Source organism: Oenanthe melanoleuca, chromosome 2 (assembly GCF_029582105.1).
Source record: "Oenanthe melanoleuca isolate GR-GAL-2019-014 chromosome 2, OMel1.0, whole genome shotgun sequence".
Classification (NCBI taxonomy): Eukaryota; Metazoa; Chordata; class Aves; order Passeriformes; family Muscicapidae; genus Oenanthe; species Oenanthe melanoleuca.
The window spans coordinates 109169496-109192969 of record NC_079335.1 but is presented as its reverse complement, the minus strand read 5'-3'; the positions used below and the strand labels follow the sequence as shown (position 1 = coordinate 109192969).

Genomic DNA, 23474 nt, shown 5'->3' with positions numbered 1-23474 from the left:
GATCTGTCTCAGTGGAGATAGGGGATGGAGATCCATGCAGGAGGAAGAACACTGGGGTTATTGATGTATTAGAAACTTCAGAAGCACCTGAGAATGGTCATGTAATAACTAGGGATTCTTCCCAAAAAAACATGGGGATTGACAACCCAACAAGAAGGTGATCTGGCTACTGCATGAAAGAGTGTAAAAACTGCTCCTATAAAAAGACCAGCAATAAAAGGAGAGCTAAGGAAAATTTTCATATATTTTTGGATGTAGAGGGAAACAGTGACTAAGACTGAGGAAAAGCCTGATGTAGTGAATGCCTTCTTTGTCTCAGTCTTTAGTAGTGAGACCAGCAGTTGTTGAGGTGAGCTGAAAGATGGGGATGGGATCAGAATGAAGCCCATGTGTTCCCAGGAGAAATGGTTAGTGTTCTCTTATACAAGTTCATGGGGCAGACAGGATCCACCCAAGGATACTGAGGGAGCTTACACAGTGCTCAGTGAGCCACTTCCAATCATTTCCCAGCAGGAAGGTTGTGGCTGACTGAAAGTTAGCAAATGTGACACCCATCTATAGGGAGGGGAATATCTGGGGAACTCCAGGCCTGTCAACCTCACCTTGGTGCCAAGGAAGGTTATGGAGCAGATCATCTTGAGCACAATCACACAGCACATACAGGACAACCAGGGCATCAGGCCCAGTCAGGATGGTTTAAGAGGGGCAGGTACCTCTTGACCAACCTGATCTCCTCCCATGACAACATGACACACTTAGTGGATGAAGGAAGACTGTGAATGTTGTTTATCTAGGCTTTAATGCAGCCTTTCACATCATTTCCCACAACATTCTCTGAAACTGACTGCTCATGGTTTGATATCATGTGTTTTCACTCTATAAAAACTGTATGGAAGGCCAGGACCAGGGAGAGGTAGTGGATGGAGTTGCATCCAGTTGGCAGCTGGTGAAGAGTGGTGCTCCCCAGGGATCAGTGTTGGGAGCAGGACAGTTTAATTCCTTTATCAATGATTTGGATAAGGCATCAAGTGCACCCTCAGTGAGTTTGCAGATGACACTAAGTTGGGCAGGAGTGTTCAACTGCTGGAGGGTAGGCAGGCTCTAGAGAGGGATCTGGACAGGCTGGAATGATGGGAAAAGGCCAGTTGTGTGAGGTCCAACAGGGTGAAGTTCCTGGTCCTGCAATTGGGTCACAACAACCCCACTGAACACTGCAGACTTGGGGAAGATCAGCTGGAAATCTGCCTGGTGGAAAAGGACCTGGGAGTGCTGCTTGACATCCAGTTAAACATGAGCCAGCTGTGCCCAGGTGGCCAAGCAGGCCCATGGCACCCTGGCCTGGATCAGCAATGGTGTGGCCAGCAGGAGCAGGGCAGTGACTGTCCCCCTGTCTCAGCACTGATGAGGGCACAGCTCCAATCCTGTGCTCAGTTCTGGGGCCCTCACTGCAGGAAAGACATGGAGGGGCTGGAGCAGGTCCAGAGAAGGGCCATGGAGCTGGTGAAGTGTCTGATGAAGTGTCTGATGCACAAGTCCTGTGAGGATCAGCTGAAGGAGATAGGGTTATTCAGCCTGGAGAAAGGAGGCTCAATGGAGATCTTACTCTGTACAACTGCCTGAAAGGAGGGTGTAGCCAGGTGGGGGTCAGTCTCCCAGGAAACAAATAATAGGACAAGAGAAAGTTTCCTCCAGTTACACCAGGGGAGGTTCAGATTGAATATTAGGAAAAAAATGTTCACCCTAAGGATTGTCAAGCATTGGAACAGAGGAGTGGTGGAGTCATCATCTCTGGAGGGATTTAAAAGACAAGTACATGTGGCAGGTAGGGACATGGTTTAATGGCAGACTTAGCAGTGCTGGGTTAAGGGATGGACTTAGTGATCATAAGGGTCTTTTCCAACTTAAACCATTCCAAGATTCTATGAAAGAGCTTCAGAAATACTCTTGACAAGGAGGCCTGCATTACTTTTAGCAGTTTCCTTCAACTGTATCTGTTACATTATCAGTACATTGTGCACTAATAAAATCCATGTGAAGGTCAGGCTTTCTATACAGCATTGTAAGCCTTTTGGTGTGATGGCCAACAAGAGAGTGAAACTAGCCAGGGATCAATAGTTGATTTAGCTGTTGATTTAGCTGTCTACAGTGTTAAAAATGTGCCCTTACAAAGAAAAGCAAATAAGCAAGGAAAAAGTCAAAGGGAACCCTGGCAGCTGCACCTCATCTGTTTTGTTCACCTCGTGTTGCTGCAATGATGGCATAAAATATGTCATTGACAAATCTGCAAGGCTGGAGCATCTGGACCATTGCTATGGCACAGGTTTCATGGGAATTTTTTAGTTTTTTCCTTCTTTTCATTATAAAAATATGCAATGTAAAAAATCTTTGAAAGCAGGACTACTGTAATTTAATTTGTGTCAGTGTATCATCATTGATTGGAAAGGCACCACAGGCAAGATCTCCATCCCCATCCACTGCACCATACCCTTCCTTCCCAACCTGGCTGAGAAAGAGGAAAAAAATTTCCTGCTGTCACTTCTCTGATACAAGGAGGTGATGGAGTTTAGGGTGACTTTCTTTTAACTTTCTTGTTACTAGCCTATATTCATCCCATCTAACAGTGATTAAGTAAGTTAGGAGCATCCTGCCATGCCTGAATAGGTCAGTGAAGAGAGAACAATTCTAAATGTTCCTTGAAGACATTAGGTATTAGAGCTGAAATTAAACACCAGAACTATAAATTCAGTACCTTACTCTGTAACCAGGCATCTTTTGCCTATGCGAAAAAAATATGCTATATTAATGTGAAAAAGTAGCAGGACTAAATGGAGTAACAATAGAAAACTGGGGGTAAATTATTTTCTTTCCAAATTTTGGTCTGAATCCAACCAAATGCACATAAAATCTGCTTTTAAATGAATGTCTGCTTCAGATGTCTTGAAAAGTTCTCATGATCTGCAGTACTGAAAATGTGAATATTACAAAATAAAACAACAAGAAGAATTATTGAATATGCATCTACTGAGGGAAAGTATTACATGCTTCCTCTAAATTTCATTTAAGCTTAGTGGCTATAAAGACACCATTTTAGAAATAATTTAATAAACTGAAGATGAGACTCATGCTACCATACAATTGCAGTTTTCAAAACAGTGAGCAAACACTGGAAAACTATGAAATGTCATATAAATGTTTCCATATAAGTGGTCTGGTTTCATATATATGGCTCCACATAAATGGCTTTTTCTGTAAAAAATATGACTATTTTTATGTTGAGACGAGACAGAAGTTCAACCTAGATCTTTAAAGGAGACAAAGAGTTCAATGCATAGGTTGAAGGTCTGGGCAGTAGCCACAAGGCACAGATGAACTAATTTGGGGAAAGTACTGCTTGAGGGTGTTTTAAACCTTCATCTAAAAAGACAGAACTGTGTTTCTAAAGGTGAGCTGTAATATTGACCTGTGTCAAAATTAATATTATGAAGTCTCAATTTATTAAAGACAAGAAAAGCATATGATCCATTAGCATAAATATTGATTATATATGTTAAAAGAGGAGTTGAGAATCTCATATTGATCCACGTACAAAGTTAAATTCCCAGAATAAGTTTGGAAGATGGAAAAAGAAATCATTTGAACCCATAATCAGTGCTAAGTTTCCTAGAGCAAGCTGCTCCAAGGAGGAATAAATTAGGTTAACAAAAGGAATTGGTACATAAGGTTTCCAGATAAACCAAACACACTCTGTTTCTAGTCCAACTGAGATCACAGATTAGAAGAGTTTTGAGTTCCTTTTGAGAAAAAATAGCGTTGCCAAAAGCTGTCTGCCCCTCCCTACACGTGTCCTTAAAGAATGCATTACTAAATGTACTGTGTAAAGAGGCTCAGCCTCAGCTCCCACAAGAAGGAATTGTTCTTTCTGCTTTTCACGCCTTGCTTCCAAAGATTATCTCAAGATGGGAGGGAAAATCCCATCTGAACATTGTCCTTCCTTTCAAAAGTGTCTGGGAGAGCCCAGCAAAGCAAACAGCAAACTTGGAGTTGCAGCACACCCTCCACTACGGTTTGAGCTTGTTTGTTGGGTTTTTTTTCTGTTTGAAATGCTGTTGGTGTAGTGTATTTCAAATTCTCTGCATTATCAACTTCTTTCCCTTCTTTGGCACAGGCCTTGGGAGCTGAGTGACTGGCCCAGTTCTTGCTAAAAGGCAGTAACAGAATTTCTGGCTGTTTCCCCAGTTCAGCTACTCCTGAGTACACCTTGCAGCAGGGTGCCTGCTCTGCTGACCACTGGAGCTGGTCTGAGCTAATCGAAAACGTGGGCTTGACCTACTGCTAGTTTACAGTATCCACAATTTTAAACCTTCCAGTCTTAAAATTGGATTTTATTTTTCCAAACTGGAATTAAAAAGAAATTTAACCTTCACAATTTTAAGGTGTGGTTTTGATCACTTTGGTAGTTTCTATCCAGCCAGAATGGCCCAACTGCAGCATATGCATGCAGCTCAAGCTCCTGGGGAGCAAGGGCCAGAGGAGCTGAGGTATTGTGCTCATACAATGATGGTGAAACAGGCTGCAGTGGGAGCAAAGGGAGTTGCAAAAAGCCATGCACTTCTCTGGAGAGGAGCTTAAATTGACTTAATTTCTTTGTTGCTGTTGTTGTTGGCTCATTCTTGGCTCTCAGTGTACCCACACAGACTGGCACATGCCAGGATCCCAGAATGAGCTTAGCTGAAGGTGTGAGGCTGTGCCAGGATTTCGTGGGGGTGGGATTGACTGGATAAGTTGTCCCTGCTTCTTTGGGGCTGCAGTGCAAGGAGATCTTGGCTAAGATGAGCATCTGTGGTCCAGAGGGGTACATTGCTTCACTGAAAGGGTGGTCAAGGATTGGGACAGGCTGCCCAGGGAGGTGGTAGAATCACTGGAAGTTTTTAAGAAACATGCAGATGTGGTGCTTAGAGACATAGTTCAATGGTGGACCTGGCAGTGTAAGGTTGATGGCTGGACTTGATCTTGGAGGTCTCTTCCAGCCTTAGTGATTCTAGGGTTCTCTGAAATGGCTAGCAAAGCCCAGGGTGTGCTTGGCTGGTGGCCCCACCACACTTGTTCCAGGTCTCCAGCTGTGGGGCATCCAAGTCATGGTGCTGTTGGAGTTGTTTGTGGTGACCATGTGGCTTTCTGCCACACACCCTTTTGGTTCCTGCCCAGACTGTTGCGGGCAGAGAAGGAAGATGCAGTTCTGAAGTGACCTTCAGTGTCAAACAAAAGACTCAGCTGTCTTACTGATGACTGGTCAGTCAGTGCATTTTGGGACTGGAGACAGTAATAAATGGGATTTTTGTGACCCAAGATGGGGTAGCATTTTTCTTAATGTCTAGTGAAAAGTCTTAGAGAGAATTAAATGAACCACAGGGAGCTTGATCCAGACACTAGCATTGCCATCAGTCCTGCAATCCTGGGAGCTGTTCCTTCACTGAAGGCAGAAACTGAGCTGTCAGCTGTTAGGATTATGAAAGGCAAGTAGTTCATGGGGTACTCGGACTTGTGGTTCTGGTTAGGCTTATCTTGTCAACAAACAGGAACATTTTGAACAGCAGGACACTTACCTTTGACAGTGAAAAGCTCAGCAGTGGCACTGGGATGGGGGAGAGAATATCTCACACAGGAGCTTGGCCAATCTGGGATGAAAAGGCTTGGGCAAAATGAGAGGCGTGTGTCAGCACCTCCACGCTGAGCCTGAGAGATCTCTGCACAACTGGAAAAGACCACAAGCAGCCTCAGTGCCAGAGGCTGGGAGTGGGACAAGCCTGAGAAGCAGGGATTCATGAGGCTGGGTGGCAGTGGGGTCTGGCTGCACTGGGATAGGGCAGCTGGGCTCCACACCACCCCTGTAAAGCCTGCTCAGCTCCCAGCTGCTTCACTGAGAAGGCATTTCATCTTGCTTCAGTCAGTGTGATACATGGCTTCTGTAGGGTGATATTTCTCTGTAAGGGAAAGGGGTATTTCTCTAAATGCTGTATTTGTATAGTAAGGAAAAATAATGTGAATTTTTTCCTTTCTTAGAAAACACTGTTGTATTATGGAGGTAGCATGAGTGGCCTCATCTGTCTCTCTCTGTTTGCAGCATTTATTTATCACATTGATAAAAGATAGGCTTTGGCAAATCCCTGTGAAGGAGTGACTATGGTCTGCTAGTCTTTCATTCATCCTCAGAGTGCAGCAACTTTCCACAGATATTTAAAACAACGACATTTAATCTCTAGCACAGTTAAAAGGCTTATGTGTTCCTGGTTCAGAAGTGAGACACATTGGCAACGGTTCTTATTTATTTTATTTGTTTGTCCCAGCTTGAAAACTGAGTAGTCAAAGGAGGAGTTCTCATTTTAATGTGCTGCGGGACTGAGTTGCTCCAGTGAAAGCAGAAGCTGTCGTGAAGTTACTGATGCATAACTCCACTTTTCCACATTAGCCTGGTCTTTGACTACAGGGATTTCATCAGCATATTTTTTTTTTCTAAATATTAGCAAGAAATGTTAGTCCTTGAGCATTGATTGGTGGATTAATCAAAGCCCTTAACCAATCAATAGGTAGAGGTTTGCATAATAATGGAACTATTTCTGAAGAACTGTGCCAATTGGAATTGCAAAACTTTCTGCTTCAATGTGCTTTTAAATGCCTCTGCTTTACCTGCCTCTTTTGCTCTCCCTTTCAAAGTACTTAGTAACAATGAAGATGCTTCCAAATTCCTACATCTTTCAATTTTTTTGTGTGGCTTCAGGGTATGGAGGGTGGATAAGGAGGGAAGTACCAATCAGTAAAACTTAAATAGTTTGCATTCAGAAAAGGTGAAAAATGTGAAGAAAAAAAAGAGAGAGAGAGAAAAAAAAATGCTCTGCATTCTTGTCTTCTTGCTTTTCCCAAAGCTAAAAGTGTTATCTGAAGCTCATCTTCCTTTTCTTTTCTTTTCTTGTCTACCCTCCTTCCAGAACTGTTTGCATGATTTTCCTTCCATTGTCGGTACTGTAGCAGTTCCTACCCCTCACTGGCATCCTTTGTTTACTGGAGAGGAACTAGCTTTTGGATGTGTATAAATTTAAATTGATGTGAAAGGAAGGAAGATGACTGCAGGGAAAGATAACTGGAAAGGGAGAGAAGGTTTTTCTAGATTTGAGGTTTGTAACGTCAGTTGAATTTGCAGTAAGTTCAGTGTTCATGTGTGTGGTGTTCCTCTCCTCTCTTCTGCCCCTTACTGTAAGACATGGTAATAACTGGGTATATTTTTTAGGGACAGCAGCTTGAAAACATGCCTAGTTTGCTATTTTATTTATGTTTTGTAAAACAATGAAGAATTCATCATGTAGGTTAATGTGTTGTTTTGTGGGGTAGTGAGTCTGGAGATGCAAAGCTAGAACAGAGTGGTCCCAGCCAGTACTCCCTAAGAAAAGCATCCATAGCCCTGAGATCAGAATCCACATTAAACAGTGCAGCAGTATTACATGTCTCCTGAGTCTGGACCATTTACAGTTTTTGTCTTATCCAAAAGGAAAAAAATTCCCTTGAGCCTGGGGTAAAAGAAATTAAAAACTTTCTTCAGCTTCTGATTCTGGTATTTAGTTACATTAGATTTGCCTCAGTCATTCTTGTCCCTGCAAAGATGGTGTATGAATTACAGCTTGAAGCAATTTCTCTTTCCAGTACTGGGGCCTTGAATGTACAAGGCAGTGATGGTGCAGGCATCTTGGTTCTGTCCTGTCTTCATACATCTTCTCAAAACAGAATGCATGATTGTGTTTGACAAGGCACATCCTCACTGATTTTAATGGAGTGTAATTTGAAACTAGTTTAGTTGAACCAGGGCAGATGGCTCAGAACTGTGTATAATTTTATAGCAGTGCAAGGTTGCAGTGCTGCTGCAAGGCTATTAATGTGATTTTAGGACAACTCAGCAAAAACACGGTATTGCTGTTGTCAAATCAATGTTGAATAAGTATAAATTAATTCTGCCCATTAAAATGTTTTATTAAAAAGAATTTAAAAACTCTGTCTCAGAGAACTTTCTCAGAGAAGGTGTTGTCTGGATTTCCAGAGAGTATAGTGATTGCATATTATATGTTATTTAACATTAGCTGAAATTATGTAGCAATGCCTGATCACAGTTAGACTTGAACTGGCAGGTGATCAGATATTATGTAAAGCTTGTATCAATAAAAATGGACAGAGCCATGAAAATTTGCAAGGACATAACAAAATTGATTTAATGCAATAGAACATGGTTGTCTGTAGACGAGGGGGTTTTTACTGCTTTAATACACTTATTTTACATATGGCATCTGTATCTCTTTCACGTTTCTTTGCAGTAGTTCAGCAAGCAAGAATAGGAGTTGGAGTGGTTACCCAAGTTTAGCCTAAAGATCTGAAATAGAACAAGAAAGCTGTTTTCAAATTTGTTCTTTCAATTATTCATGCTACAGGCTTTATTTTATAAGATTTTTTGATTTAGTCTCAGAATAAACATGTGACCTATCTCACCAGGACCATGGGTTGAACTGCAGAGCTCCCCCTCCTGCTCCCAGCCCAGTTAGATCTTGTTTATTATTAAGAAAGACATTTTTAATGGGGGGAAAAAAGGGAAACGATACTATGAAAAGTGTTCTGTGTTTTCAACCAACCTTTTTCATGATGAACAGGCTGAATGGGAAATGTTCAGGCTGGAAAGCACATCTGCTTAAAATATATGTTGAATTTTTGTTCTTTATTTATGTTAACATTAGCACATTTGTGAAAATCGTGTTTTCTTCACAATGTATTTGCTAAATTAAGACACAAATCCAAGAACATTTGTGCATGAGTGTGATTTTCTGTAAATGAGTAGTGTCACTGAGTTCAGTAAGAGAAATCATGCACAGAATTAAGCACATGCATGAGAGTTTGAAGAAATTTGGCAAACATGTTGCTGTCCTGACAAGATTACCCAGCTTATCTTCTAATGCAGATATCAATTCTTGGCTTGGTCCTATTTTAAGTACAAGCCACAATCTATTCTATTGTATTAAGCCTTACTGAGGATATTTCTCTCATTTTGTCATAGCAACAAGAGCAAGATCCCACAAATCTATACATCTCAAATTTGCCCGTGTCCATGGATGAGCAGGAGCTGGAGAATATGCTGAAACCCTTTGGACATGTCATTTCCACCAGGATATTAAGAGATGCAAATGGAGTCAGCAGAGGAGTCGGCTTTGCCAGGTGAAACCTTTGCTCTTACTTTGATTCATGCACATTTTTATGCCTTTGGTCCTTTGCAAATGCTGTCTGTTCTGTATCTCTGAAGTCTTACAGCTATGGAAGATGCAGAGTGGTACCTTTATCAGATTGTATCTGCTCTTTCCACCAAGAAATGCCAGTGCAGAAGGATGTTCATTTAATTGCTCTGAAAACTGGTTTATTCCATGTAGCTATATATAAATAAAAATGGCTAGGAATAGTGAGCTATCCATTCAGGATCAAGCTCAGGTAATAAATGTCCTACAGCAAAAAGCACACACTTGGTAAAGAAACCAAGGTCTTTGCTTAAGAGGTCCTGGGTTGAACTTATTGCAGTTTTCCTGTACCTGTAGGAGTCCTGTAAGAAATCTGGACAGAGACTAAATAGTCCTTAAGGTCCCTTTGAACCCAAACCATTCTATGAAACTTTAAATATTTGACAAAGATTTTGCAACAGGAGAAAGTAAACTTAGAAGCCTGGAAGAGCAAAGGGTAGGAACTGTAACTGAAGAAATGTCTCTTCCTTGAGAGCTGCAGCTTCCTTGATCTGCAGCTATGAAACAAGCTTAAGAAGAAATGTTTGCATAGAACAAGCCCTGATGGAGTAGTCAGACATTTTGGATAGAATGGGCAACATATTATTATCATGTACTTCGTTGTTAGTACAGATAGACAAGGCTCCATGTTTACTCTCAGGGAATATTTACATAGATTCTCTTCAGCTTGAAACATTCTCAAATCAAATAGTTTTCTCTTCAAAAGCCAAGAAATAGAGTGCTATATATAGAAAGGTATTGAAAAAACAAATAAAAAGAGAAATTTGCAATTCTGCTGCGAATCAGTCTTCTGCTTCAAAAGAAATGGGGAAAAAAATCCCAGATCATTGTTTCTACAGAATATTCATAACACTGTGCTTTGTAGAGGAGGCAAAATGACTTCCTTGTCTTGCAAATTTCTATGAAATCCAGCATATCTTAGTATATCATGGCACTTCTGTTAGTGTCATAATACCACTGAGTGAAAGGAGGTACTGTGTGATAAAAAGTTAATTTTCAAGAAAAGTGACGTAGTGTTACCTCTGCCATTGATGTGAAAGGTGATCATGCACAAAAAATTTTAAGATAATGTTGTCTGAATTCAAATGGAAAAAGGCAAAACATTTATCCTGAAAGATGGCACACTGTTCCTTGTGCATTCTTACAGATAATAACATGAATTTTTCTAGCTCACTAAATATGGATTAGTCTAAGTCATGGATAAACTCGCATTTTTGAAAATTTACTTTGAGAAAATGTATTTAATTATGGAGCATACTTCAGGAACCCTGTAATGATCTAACTTGTAGGTTGTGTAATTCACTGTGCAAACTACAGTGGGGTAAAACCTTCACTCCACAAAGTCTACAGCAGATCTCCCATTGACTTGAGTGAGGCTAAAGTTAATCCAGAAATTAAGAACCGTAGTTGAATGCTGATTCCTGTCTTTACAGAATTATCAATACAATATTTAACTACATGATCTACTGACTTTCTTTTTGTAAAGAAATGCTGTCTGGTATCTTTTTCCTGTATGTCAAACCAAAGAGGTTTAGCTTTGTAGTCATGAAGGTTTCATTCTAGTGTACTTATGGCATGAGCACATGTTGAGTGGGTACTACCAATGCAGTGTAGGTAGGGGATGGAAGCTGGATTTCCAGCCCAAATAAGATTTTAGAAGTTTAAATCAGCACCCCAGTTGAGGATCCTGACTATTCTGATCTGGGACTTTTTATGGCAGTATATCTTGCCTACCTGTTAAATGTACCATGATGCTTAGCATAGCTCTAAACAGAGCCACAGAAGCACCAGAGAAAAGCTAAATTTGCATATGCTGAAATGATGCAGCATCCAACAATTTTGAAATGTGATGTCTCAAAGTTATTAATTATGTTTTATGATGATTAAAAGTCACTTTATGAGTCTGCCCAATCATGGAAATAGTCAATCTCAAAATAAGTCTATTCATTCAAAAAGCAATCAGAAGTACAGGCTGAAGGTAGGCAGCTATTGTCAGATATTTCTTCTAAATGGGTATGATTAGCAGTTTTATAGGACTGCAGGTGCCTACTTAATCATTTACAACCTGGAGAACTTCAAATGTTCTTGGATCAAAATTATCTTAGTTATGTCTGGTGACATTAACAGCCTCCCTTAGAGTATGTGCATTCAAAACTAGCTCAGAGTGAAAGTTAAACCATGAAACAATTTCCTCTCTTTTGCATCCTTCAAAAGTAACTGAACAGATTTTCCTCAATCTTTCCAGAGCATTTCACTGTGGCCTGAGCCAACTGTGCCTGGGTACACCCCAGGGGAGATGTTGGGGAGGAGAGTTATGAGCAAGGGGCCAGAGAAGGGAAACTTTAGACTTTGACTGTGGCTTCATAAAAGCCAATCCATGCTATAAACTCTGCACATCTGCCTCTGGCCCATGCCTTTTACTTCAAGGCCACATTACCTGCCTTCAGACTCGCTGTGGAATTCCACAAGGCTCGCACTGCCACGGTCTTTTGGCAGGGATGTTTCTGTTGACACCAGCCAGCAGAATCTGAGACTAAACACAGCCTATCCTAGAGCAGAGAGAGAAATGAGAAGAAATAGGAGGGGGGAGAAATGTTTACTAGAAGTAGGATGTTGGAAAAAAGGAGGCACTTCTTTGGATGTGAAGCTTTGAGTTCAGTCTGTTGTAAGATTGTCTGTTAAAAGAGGGAATGACATCGTGATGCCCTTGCACAGAATTTCATCACAACACTTAAATTTGTAGATGTTTCTCATTCTTCAGAGCGTAGAACAAAATCATAGTCTTTCACCCTTAAAAAAAATCAGTAAGGTGAAAGAGAACAAAGTAACCAAAAAAAATGAAAAGAAATCCACAGAAACTGGATTTGAAAACTTATTTCAAGATATAATTTTAAAGTTGATATCTTAGGAGTTTGGCAAACAACATTAGTAGTGTTGTTGATGGTATGAGTGAAAAGCAGATCAGAGATAGTAAGAAGGTCTTTCAGGCAGGCTGGAATTACTGGATAGGGGAAGGTATTGAGAGCATGGGGGGAAGTATTTATCTTTGTCCTGGAGAACTGTTGCCACTTATAAAGAGGTAACTGTATGTGCTGGAAGACCTGGCTTTCACAGGCCCACAAAGGATGAGTTCCAGATGTTAAGGTGAGAGAAGATAAAGAATTGACAAAATCACAGTGATGGCAAAGCAGTGGTGCAGTTTTGCTAAATAAAAGGAAGAATATTTAGAGAGGGATTTTGGAGGATCAGTGATGTTGCTGCTTTGGAGACAGAAGTGCCAGTAGCACCAGGGGATAAAAAAACATTCAGACAGTTTAGAAATGCATTTGTGAAGAGGAAAAGTGCTTTGTTTTTCCTTAATCAAGGGCTTAATTGAAGGTGGTTGAAAAGGGGCTGTAATTTAGCTTGAATAAATCCATCATCTGGAATGGTAGTAGAGGCTTAGATATTATAAGGATCATTCCTGCTTTCAGTCAGAAGAATGATTTGTCACATCCTTCATCTTACCCAGGAAAAGGCTTTGTAATTGAATATCTCAGGTGAAACTGCAAATCCCAAACATGCTCCAAAGACTTTGTGTGATATCTGTAAAATATTCCAGCGCCTGTGGTGATACATTTCCATTGAAAGAAAGACTCAGAACAATGCTGCAGGGTGGTGCAGATATCTGTGTGGGGATGCATCTCTGAGACCCTCACATTTCCATCTGCTGTTGCAACTGGAAAAAATTTGATGGGCTTTGTATATCCCTAAGAAAATTGACAGGCATGAAGCCACGCTTTCAGAGAGGAGCAAACTCCAGGGAAGGACAGATGGATCAGGATCCCTAGACAAATATCAGCAGGACTCCATAAGATGAAAATGAATATGCAGCTCTGAAAGGTGATGAGGGAGGAAGCTAGAAAGTTGGGAGCCATCAGATAATTTGGCTGAGCAATTTGCATAATCCAAGCCTGAGGTACAACAAGTTTAATTGAAGAACTCCTTGGGCTTTGGAAAAGGGAGCAAGGACATATTGGTATATACCTTGGGGAGGGACTTAACTGGTAGCAGTGAATCAATGAAATAAAAATTGCTTTTTACAACCCCACAATAAAATACCATTCAAGTATTATTTAAGTATCTTCCCTAAAGAGATAGTAGTATTAATAATACCATACACAGGTTTGTCACACTCAGCTGAACAGCAGAACAAGCATTTTATAGGTCCTTTTAAATGATAAAGTGCAAAGAAAGAGTTAGAAACCACTAACTTTTTTATTTTGTTTGCTGTCTTGTAACTTAAAACGACCTTGCAAGATTCCTCCCACAAGCGACATTTTACAACAAAGTCATCAGCTTCTGAAAACAGAAATTTATGATGGAAATGCTGACAGTCAGACAGTCAAGTATTGCACTGCTGGCAGGCACCAGTATAATACTTAACCTGAGACTGTGAAGACAGTAGCATAAATCAGCCTAGGTCTAGGTGGAAATGACTGTGTGCTCATACTATTCTTTTCCAGTAACATGAGAAAATTTGTACAACACAAATGGCCATAAAAGAGTGTTATGATGCTGCTCCCAGCAAATGACCAAAGCCAAGAGATTCTCAATTAGCTGTCACCTCAGAGCAAAGGTACACATCAGGGACATGCTTCCATCTCTTGTGACCTAGCTGGGGGGTGTGTAGTGAGGCATTTAAACACCCTGCTGTTGGAACTTTGAGCTTCATCCTCATCCTTTCACTGCCTTATTCTGCTGGAAAACCTCTAGTGGATTGCTTTTCTTCACCTGCCTGTATTCTTTACTAAAATTATCTCCTGCTTGTCTGCATTTTACATATCTTAAATTTAGTCTTTGGAAGCATTATTCTACTAGGCAACTGAAAGGGAGCAACAAAAAGTAGGAAACGAGATTTTGGGCCATCACAGGATCATTATTCTATTTATAGAAGCTTTGCATGGATTTCACTATAAGTGGTTATGCTCCAGTTTCTACTGAAGTAAAACGAGAGAGATGACCTTTTAATTTCTATGTGGTTTTTTGTTTTATTTTTCCTTAAAGGAAGCTATGCATCTTTCCGAAGTTTTCAGGATAATGTTGGTTAATGAAGTTATTTCTTCTGATCCAAAGGGGTTTCTCCATGGAGAACACTGTAAATACAGATACTGTAATGCAGATACTTGGTCAGCTCACCTTGGCATAATGCTGCAAAATATAGAATGAGCCACATCTTGAGAGAAAGAGTGGTTTCTGTAGATTTTTTTTTTTATTTATTTATCTGAGAAAGTAAACAACCTCCTGTTGTTCAAGCAGACAGCTGAAGAATATACAGGCAAGACATGTTGGGAAAAGATATAATTTGTGAGCAATGAGGAGAACTTGTCAAAATAAATGTCTTTGTAGGCTGTGAGTGGCAAAGGGAATAGCTTTTTTCCCAACATAAAATGGATTCAAACCAAAAAGCACAAACATCTTGAAGCAATTTCTTACCAGCTGAAAAGCTGGGGAGATAAGACACCTAAATCTGTTACTGGGAGGAAAAAATCACAGGTTGCAGCCACATCAGTCTTAGAATGCCTGGAATTAAATTAGCAAAATAAATAAAAAAACCTAATGAATGTGTTTCCATGGAAGAATGAAAAACATAGGAAACTTCATGCTAATGAAAACCATCTTGTAGCTTCAGAGTATTTGAGACCTGAAGATCATTTTGCCTCACATCTTTTATATCATGGACAGTTGAAATACTACCCATTACCTAATATTGAGATGATGCCTGTGTCTGACTAAAATAAGACTTTCAGAAATTATTTGAAGACATCAACCAGAAAAAGAGGCCCACCTCTTTTCTATCTTGTGTTTGGAAGTGGATTGTCTTCCTTGCAGTTAAATGTATCTTCCCAATTTCTCTTTTGAATTTATCTAGTTCTTGTCACAACTTTCTCAGGAAGAGTAAAGAAGTCCTTTCTCCATAAATTATTCTCCCCACAAAGTTATTTATCAGTGCTATCAGACTGCCCCTCTAGTCATCTTCTTGATATGCTAAAGAAATTCAGTTCTCTGGTGTGTATTATGACTATGGTGTCCATTCTTTGGGTTCCCCTGACTATGTAATAGTGTTTCTACCTACCTGCTTCCATCTTTGCAAAATGCCTTAAATAGTAAGGAAACATTGTTCTCAAAGATTTATTATTCCTGCTCTTGTAAATGTAAACAATATGTTGATCATAACATAAATGTGGTAGCAACCATTTCATCTTTAAGTATTTACTCTGGATATATAAAAAAATTTAGTCCTGATTCTCATTTACATTACTGTTATTAAACAAATTGACTATAGGATATATGTAAACCAAACCCACACTTTTCCACTAAGTGGTAATTACATGGTACTGAATATCTCTCAGGCAATAATTATGTAATCACCATGGTACTCCTTATATAAAAATTGTATTAAGCTGTTTCTTGACACTTCATCATTCTTTATAATAAGCATGTATAAGAGCTTTAGGTAGAGGATTAAATAATCCTTCTCTTCTCTTTTCTCTTCTCTTTCTCTTTCTCTTTCTCTTTCTCTTTCTCTTTCTCTTTCTCTTTCTCTTTCTCTTTCTCTTTCTCTTTCTCTTTCTTTCTCTTTCTCTTTCTCTTTCTCTTTCTCTTTCTCTTTCTCTTTCTCTTTCTCTTTCTCTTTCTCTTTCTCTTTCTCTTTCTCTTTCTCTTTCTCTTTCTCTTTCTCTTTCTCTTTCTCTTTCTCTTTCTCTTTCTCTTTCTCTTCTCTTCTCTTCCACAGTAAATGTTCCCTATTGCTTCTAACACATAATGACTATCTTGGTGCCATTGTGGTCTGTAGATAGATATATAATATAAAATAAATTATGTTACTATTATTTTATAATAGAATATTATAAAGTTTTTTAATTATATAAAGTAAATCTCTAGTTTAAAAAATATAGCTAGAAAAAGTCATAAAAGCATTCTTCATATTTAAACAAAATTACTCCTTTTCAAACTGGGTAGAATATAGACAGTCTCATTACTTATTTTGTATTTGGGAACCCTACAGCTTGGTTTCCAGAACTGGGAGATATATAGACACAGGTAAAAATAAATTATCATGGCTTTATTAATTCCTTTGGGTTTATGTCAGTATCTGTACCTTATAAAAATTATAAAAGCCTATGACGTTTTTCCTGCAGTACATTTTCTGGTTCAAAATAATATTCAGATACATTATAGTTACCTCCAAATTTCATTTAAACATGAATTATTATCTTAGATTCTCTTAGGATCAACACTAAAAATATACAGTTGAAAGGAATTTGAAAGTGATACTTCACACATGATCTAATCAGAACCAAATTTCTATTACCATGGGAAGCTGTTTGCCTTCCCTTTCCAGCAAGAGTGGTGAATATCTATATCTCTCAGTAGAAGATTTTGAAGCATCTAGGATCTTTATCTTTTATTCAGAATATTATATTTTGTCATATTTTTCTTCTATCAGTTATGAAAGGAAAGCCAATATTAAAAAATGTATTTAAGTGTGTTCTTCTCCCAAGTTTACCTGTGCTCAGCTGACATTCTTTTAAAGAAAACCTTTTAACATGTAACAATTCCATTAGGGATATTTTTATTAAATACCAGTCTCAAGCAACATTTTGAAACATTGTGAGCTCATATTAGAAGAATAATTCAAAGCACAGTAAAGAAGTGCTGCAGCTTTCTGAAGGAAAAGTAGGAGGAATTTATTAATGTGGACCTAAAGAAAGTGTATTTTTGGGGCCTCTGCCCAGATACTGCTTGTCTTTATGGATAAAACAAGAAGAGGAGTAATGTGTGAATCCATGTGTGGATTCAACTCATGTGTAGGTGCCTGCCATAGGCATTGACACCTAAGTGGTTGATGTTGGTCAGAATTTTGACCAAACTAAAACCAGAATATTGTCATGGCAAGAATCAGACAATTTTGCTAATATATCTGGTGGCTCTGTACCACCAATTTTTCCCAGTCAGTCAGTGAGCTAACAATGCTGAAGAATTCAATTTGAAAGGGTTATTTCTAAGAAAAGGGGTATTGTGGGCAATTATAAGTCATGTTTTGGTGGCTTTCCTGACCAGTGGGTGCCCGGCTGGGGACAAAGGCCAGCTCCAGAGGCAGAAGCTGCAGAAAGCACAGAGGGCTCAGGTGGGCACAGGATGGATGCAGTTGTTACTCAGCAGCACATCTGAGGGGAACATGTGTAGAGGGCTTTGTCTATTGTGCAGCCTTTTCAGGCTGAGTCGATAATGCCAGTGTTGGTTTCAAGCGAAGCGTGTGCCAGATTACAGATAGCCAGCAATGGCATTTGAGAGCCATTAATTGTGAAACTTGAGAGGGAAATGTGCACATTCTTTTCCAGAGTGCTATTCGAATTATGGGCTTTTTATCCCCGAACACTGTGGGTTTCACTTTTATTCTCTTCCCACATAAAACGCATGAAGTGCACTGAGTCGCTTTCATTTGGCAGCTTATATATTGCATTCTTTGCAGGGATTGCTTTGGCTTGTTAAAATGTACCCCATGTATTAAAATGAAATTGTCACTGCTGTGTGGTGCAACATAACATGGTTTGACACCAAGTGCCTGCAGCTACAGAAAACAGACTTTTATTGCATTTATTCTTTCAGAGACAAGAGTCTCTAAAGGCTCAGCGCAGACATTCTCTTAGTTAAATCTGAATGAAGCCAAAGTGAACAATCTGAGTCGCTGTCTTTGTGCTCAGAGAAAGAGCCCAGCCCACATGATACACAGTGAAACAACCTGTAAAGGGAAAGTTTTAATAACTTCACCTGAAACAATTGGACAATAGACTGTCTTCCTCAAATAATTAAATGGGCAAGCAGGATTTTTTAGGGTTTGTTTGTTTGTTTTTTGGTGTTGTGGTGTGGTCCTTTGGACTCCTACAAAATTGTATCCTGGGAGACAAACTGCTGCTGTATGTGAACCACTCCTTGCCCAAACTGTGTGACAGGAAGGGTAGTGGATAAATTCATTTTAAAACGATCTAGACTGGTGAGAAGTAAGCAATATATATGTCAGCAGAGTTATTTTGTGGAGAATACCTGGAGGTACGTACTGGTGTATTGAAGGAGCATTGAACATGAGTTTTGAACACAACTTTTCTAGGAAATTACTAGCTTTCCATTTCTCTCTTTCCTCTTTTCAAAGTTTTTAAACTCCCTCTGTTAGCAAAGTTAACTTTTTTCCTGGACTTATGTGCAGTTATTTAGAAGACCTGAAACAATGGTGAGTTCCCAGATGTGGTATAGCCATGGTTTGGGATTTGACTAGTAACTTTGTCTTCCTAACAATTCTTCAAAAATATATGTACCAATTCACTATTATTCCTTAATGTCTCAACACTGAAAGTTATCCTGAACTCATAGAAGATGAACAGTAAGGCATTTTCCCTGCCAGTGTTACACATAAATTACTATCTTCACCCAGAATTCAGCTCTATGTTGCAGTAGTCATATATGCATTGTCTTTGGTTTTACTATAAGGTCTGTCTTTGCAGGTTGTTTCCTTAACATTGTAATCCTTAATAATTGTTGCTTAATCCTCCGTGTTCTTCTCCAAATCCTGCAATTCATTTCTTTAAGCCATTTGAAGTAATTTTGGATGCAGAAGGAGTCTAGCAACGTGTCCATTGCTTTTCCAAGCAGCACGTGAGAGCATAAAGAGTGTCCTTGTTCAGGGTGATGCCCTGGAGCCAGGAGGGGACTGTTCACTGACAGGGCTGTGGCTCAAACACAGCTGGGAGTGCAGCTGCAGGCAGGGAGGGTGGCAGGTCCTCCTTGGGAGCCACACTCTCTCCTAATGGGCTCAGCCAGTTTCTCTGCAGAAATCAGCAGCAGCAGCTTTGAAGATTTCTCTTAGCATCTGTGCTTGTCCTTTTTTTCTCCTTCTGCTTTTTGTTTTTTTTGCTGACTGAGTGCTTCCATAACAGCCTAGTAACACATATTGCCTCTACCCATATCCCACTCTCTTCTCTTTTCCAGAATGGAGTCTACAGAAAAATGTGAAGTAGTAATTCAACATTTTAATGGCAAATATCTGAAAACCCCACCCGGTCTACCAGGTAAGTCTAGCCATCATTGTGAAATTTAAAATTCACTGAAGAGTTTAGAATACAGAAATACTGGAATTTATCTGGAGAGTAGCTTAAGTTACTGCCTAGGAGGGTATAACTTCACTGGCTGAAGCCTATCCTTTATGACCCATAGCAACTTTTTCTTACTCAGGTTTGTATGTTTTAAGCATTTATGCCTGACAAATTTAAGCATCAGCTTTAAGAACACATAAAATTCAGGGTGTCTCACTGGTTTTTTTTTCCTTTTGAATGTTGATGGTGTCTTTTGGGGGTTTTTTCCTGGTTTTTTTCCCAGTTAGTATAGAGGCCATAACTAAATGCAAATGATTTTCTGACAGGCTAGAAATATCTTATATAAGAATATAAGAGTAGCAGCTTCCCTATCAATTATAAAATATCCAGGTTGTAGAAGCTTTATATTCATCACAGTTACCACTTAGTGTTGCTAGCTACTGTTACCAGTGTTAGCAGCAGTAGCTGTCAATACTGAGGATATTTCAAATATTGAATTATTTTTTATTATTTTTTCTTGTCATAACTTAATGAAGTCCTGATACTTTCTCACAATACACTTAGAACACATTCACTGGTGTCTGTGCCTCATTGAAAGCCAAGTTCCAGCTATTATTTTGCTTTTCAAATCTTCAGCTATTATCTATGCATTCATTAGCTGTGTAAAGTTTAGTGATCAGTTGCTTGGTACTTACTGCTTGGCAAAACCTCTCCAAGGCCACAGATTTGCAAGGATTTCTCCTCTGGGTTTTCTGAAGGTCTGCATTAAATGAGCAGGAAATACTTGCAAAAATTGTGTCCTAAGTTGTTATTTCCCCTTTTTTCCCCCCCCGCCCAGGTTCCTTTAAGCTATTTCCTTTTTTGGTTACTTTCATTAAATTTCTTCTTATTCATTGCCTGGTTCTTTATGCAGAAGATGTACTAAATACTCTAATTAAAAGAAAGCCATCTGCACAGCTACAGTGTACAGTAATTGAATGCTGCAATGTACATTTAAATTTTAGTCAGATCACCTTCATGAAAGAATATGCATCTTTTAATACAAGCTGCAACACTCCATTTTAAGACTGTTTTTTCAAAAGTAGTCACTGACAATTTTTCTCAGCACCAGCTAATGAATTACACTACCAACTTTGTCAACTACAACAAACTTGGGCTTTGTGGAACGAAGGGATGAGCAACATAGGCAGAGAACTTTAACCTTTGGCTTTCCTTTCTGTATGCTCACTTTGAGTCCCAGCAGTAATCTGTTTAATATCATAGCAGCACCCAATGGAAAGAGTGTGAATAGCAAGGAGACAGTAAGACTGGCTTTGTCAGGATAAGTCTGTGTGCTCCATGGTCACATTCCCAGTTGCCTCAGAGAGGACACATCAGCAGATCCAGTATTAAAGTAGAATATTCTTACAGAGCCTGCTTGAGACAGAAAGCTGAGTGGTAAAGAATGAAAGCTATAAAATGAAAATAATTTCCTTTTCCTCTTGTTTTTAAAAATTTTAAATAGGAAATATTTAAATATCAGGAGTATGCTGGGTATTCAATATGAACAATGTCAGACATCAAAACATGGATAGCATAATTAATTACTACTTGTTATCTCTTTTGTCAAGAGATACACTGAAATTGGATTTTAATGGCTATAACTTTTGATGTTTTTTTTAAAGGACATAAATCAGCTCTTAGATTCTTGAAGAATAAAAGATGTCCACATGGAAAGATTGCTATGTTTCTCTCATGATTGTTGTTGTCAGATGGCATTTAGTTGCAAGGATTATTTGGGAAGTGTCTATATTAAGGATTTTAATTTACCTGAGTACTGTTCAGATGCAGATATAACATAATGCAGCTTGGGAGAAAGTCACTGAACATTAACTGAACTCACTCAACTATGCATGAGGTATCTGTAAGATCCCATTTTGTCCTCGAGTTTTGGGAGGCAGATTTTATATCTCCAAACACAGGTAATTAGAACTTTTCATAAGATATTTGGTGAACATAAAAGAGGCTGTTTGTGCCCTGTTATTAGAGTAGGGCACTCTTTAAATCCATAATTAAAAGATTTGTTGTATTCATTCCTCTTCTTCTTAAGAAGCCAGGACATAAACATGATCACCTTAGCAGTGGTGTTGATTCAAGGGATAATTTACATTTTATCCAGTTCAAAAAATTATTCATTCCTAGTTTCTTCTTCAGATTCCTGTTAAGCCTTGTACTCAGTTTCTACATCTGTGCTATGAACTTGTATTAAAGCCTCTCAGCAAAGATAGAAATGTTGTGCATGAAGAAGGAAGAAAAATCAGGTCTCTTAATGTACTTGGAAAACCAAAATTATAGTCTGAAAAAGATCCTCCCAGCATCTCAATAATTGGCATAGAAGGAGAATCATCTCTAGTTTATTGCTGTGACCTCTCTATGGATATCTGTTAAAAAATGAAGAACCAGAGAATATTAGCAGAAATATGCAACACTATCTGTTATTGACCTCTGCTGCTCAAAGGCATGATCTTACTGAGAGGGAAAATGGATCAATCCTTTTAGGGTTAAATTACATAGATTTTGGATTTTCAGATGGATTTGTTTCAGGTGTAGCAGTGAACTGAAAGGGGTCTTTGCATTTTTGTCCACATCTCTCATCTGAGCTCTAATGTTCTGGTTCAGGTTTGCCAGCTAATGGGAGGTTGCATGAGGCCCATCAGGAAAGAAATCAGCCTGGCTGTTGGCCATGTGCTGCTGGCCTGAGCAGTGGGATTATGGACCAGACAAATCATTCTGGCAGCTCTCCACCATCCATGCTGTCTTCCCCTGCTGGGTTCCCTGAGATGTGATCCTGGTGATGTGTCACCATGCATTCTGTGGGATGTATGTTCATGAGATCAGCATGTTTAGAGGCTCTGGCTTTCATGCCAGAATGAAGCATGGGCTATGACTTAGTTATACCTTCCCAAAGAGTTATCTCAAACATTAATTTTGAATACAGAGCTCTTTTTCCACTAGTTTTTTCTTGGCAAATGAGGGGTAAATGAAGTTGGATTTTTAAAATTTGTTTTTTGTTGTTGTCAGGTTTGAGGTTCTTTTATTGTTGTTGTCAATTAGAAAGAAGTTACAAGAGAATAACTGCTGTGTACCTGCATACTTGAATCACACATCTAAGTTGGCCCAGGCCAACAATGCAGCAGGAAGGAGGGTGCACAGGGCACTTTGGAGGCTCTCTACCTTCTGAAAGCAACTTCAATTCACTGTCTGTTGTTTCTTAAAAATTGTAGAACCGAGCACTTGGAGCTCCAGACCCCTCTGCTTCAACCCAATCTCAATGTAAAGGTTATTTTCTGCCTCTTGAAACATTTTGATGGTCAGTATAGTGCCTAGGTAAATTGAGCATCACTGTGTCTGTGTTAGTGAATCATTCTCATTAAGGAGTCTTTTCCATTCAACTAATGGCTTCATCCATTCCAAAAGGAATTGCTCCACTCTCTTGCTTGCTCAAGTAATAAGCATTTCATGATGTTCAGTCTCAGATTTACAGTAGAAAATAATTGGTTGTTCCATAAATAATTAGTTAATGCCCTTGCATTTCTTTCAGACTGAGAAAGCACAGTCATCTCCAGAAATCTGCAAAATCTCAATGCTTGGCAGATTCCATGTCAACTTCATAAATATTCTGAGTAGCTTTGAGTGATTATTATTTTAGTGGGTTTTATTTGTGAGAGGTTTTTTTGCTTTCCTTTTATTAGCACTGCTTTTCTGAGATAAATAGACCTACACAGCCTAGTGGGTGTATTTTCATCCTATAGAGAATTCAGCCCCATGTGAAACTAATGGTATAGCCACACAGAATGTCAGCAAATGAATTCTGTATTCCTCTACATCTCCATTGAGATGTGAAGAGCACAACTAATAATGAAGGTAGCTCTCTCTCAGTCTTTCTGTACTGCATCTATTTTTGTCGGTGAATTGGAGACTTCATATGAAATCCTGCTAATTTATGACATTTTGCAATTACTGAATTAAATTAAAATTTCCTGCCTTG

At 39.1% G+C, this 23474-nt stretch overlaps 1 protein-coding gene across 7 annotated transcripts in view; it reads left to right on the top strand.

Moving 5' to 3' along the window:
• Positions 1 to 23474, top strand: part of RBMS3 (RNA binding motif single stranded interacting protein 3) — a 691053-nt gene that overhangs the window by 530902 nt on the left and 136677 nt on the right. For all 7 annotated transcript variants that reach the window (XM_056483533.1, XM_056483538.1, XM_056483537.1 and 4 more), the window contains 2 exons: positions 9086 to 9243; positions 19344 to 19423. In XM_056483533.1, the coding sequence (XP_056339508.1) occupies positions 9086 to 9243; positions 19344 to 19423 (238 nt within the window). The remainder of the gene's footprint in view (positions 1 to 9085; positions 9244 to 19343; positions 19424 to 23474) is intronic.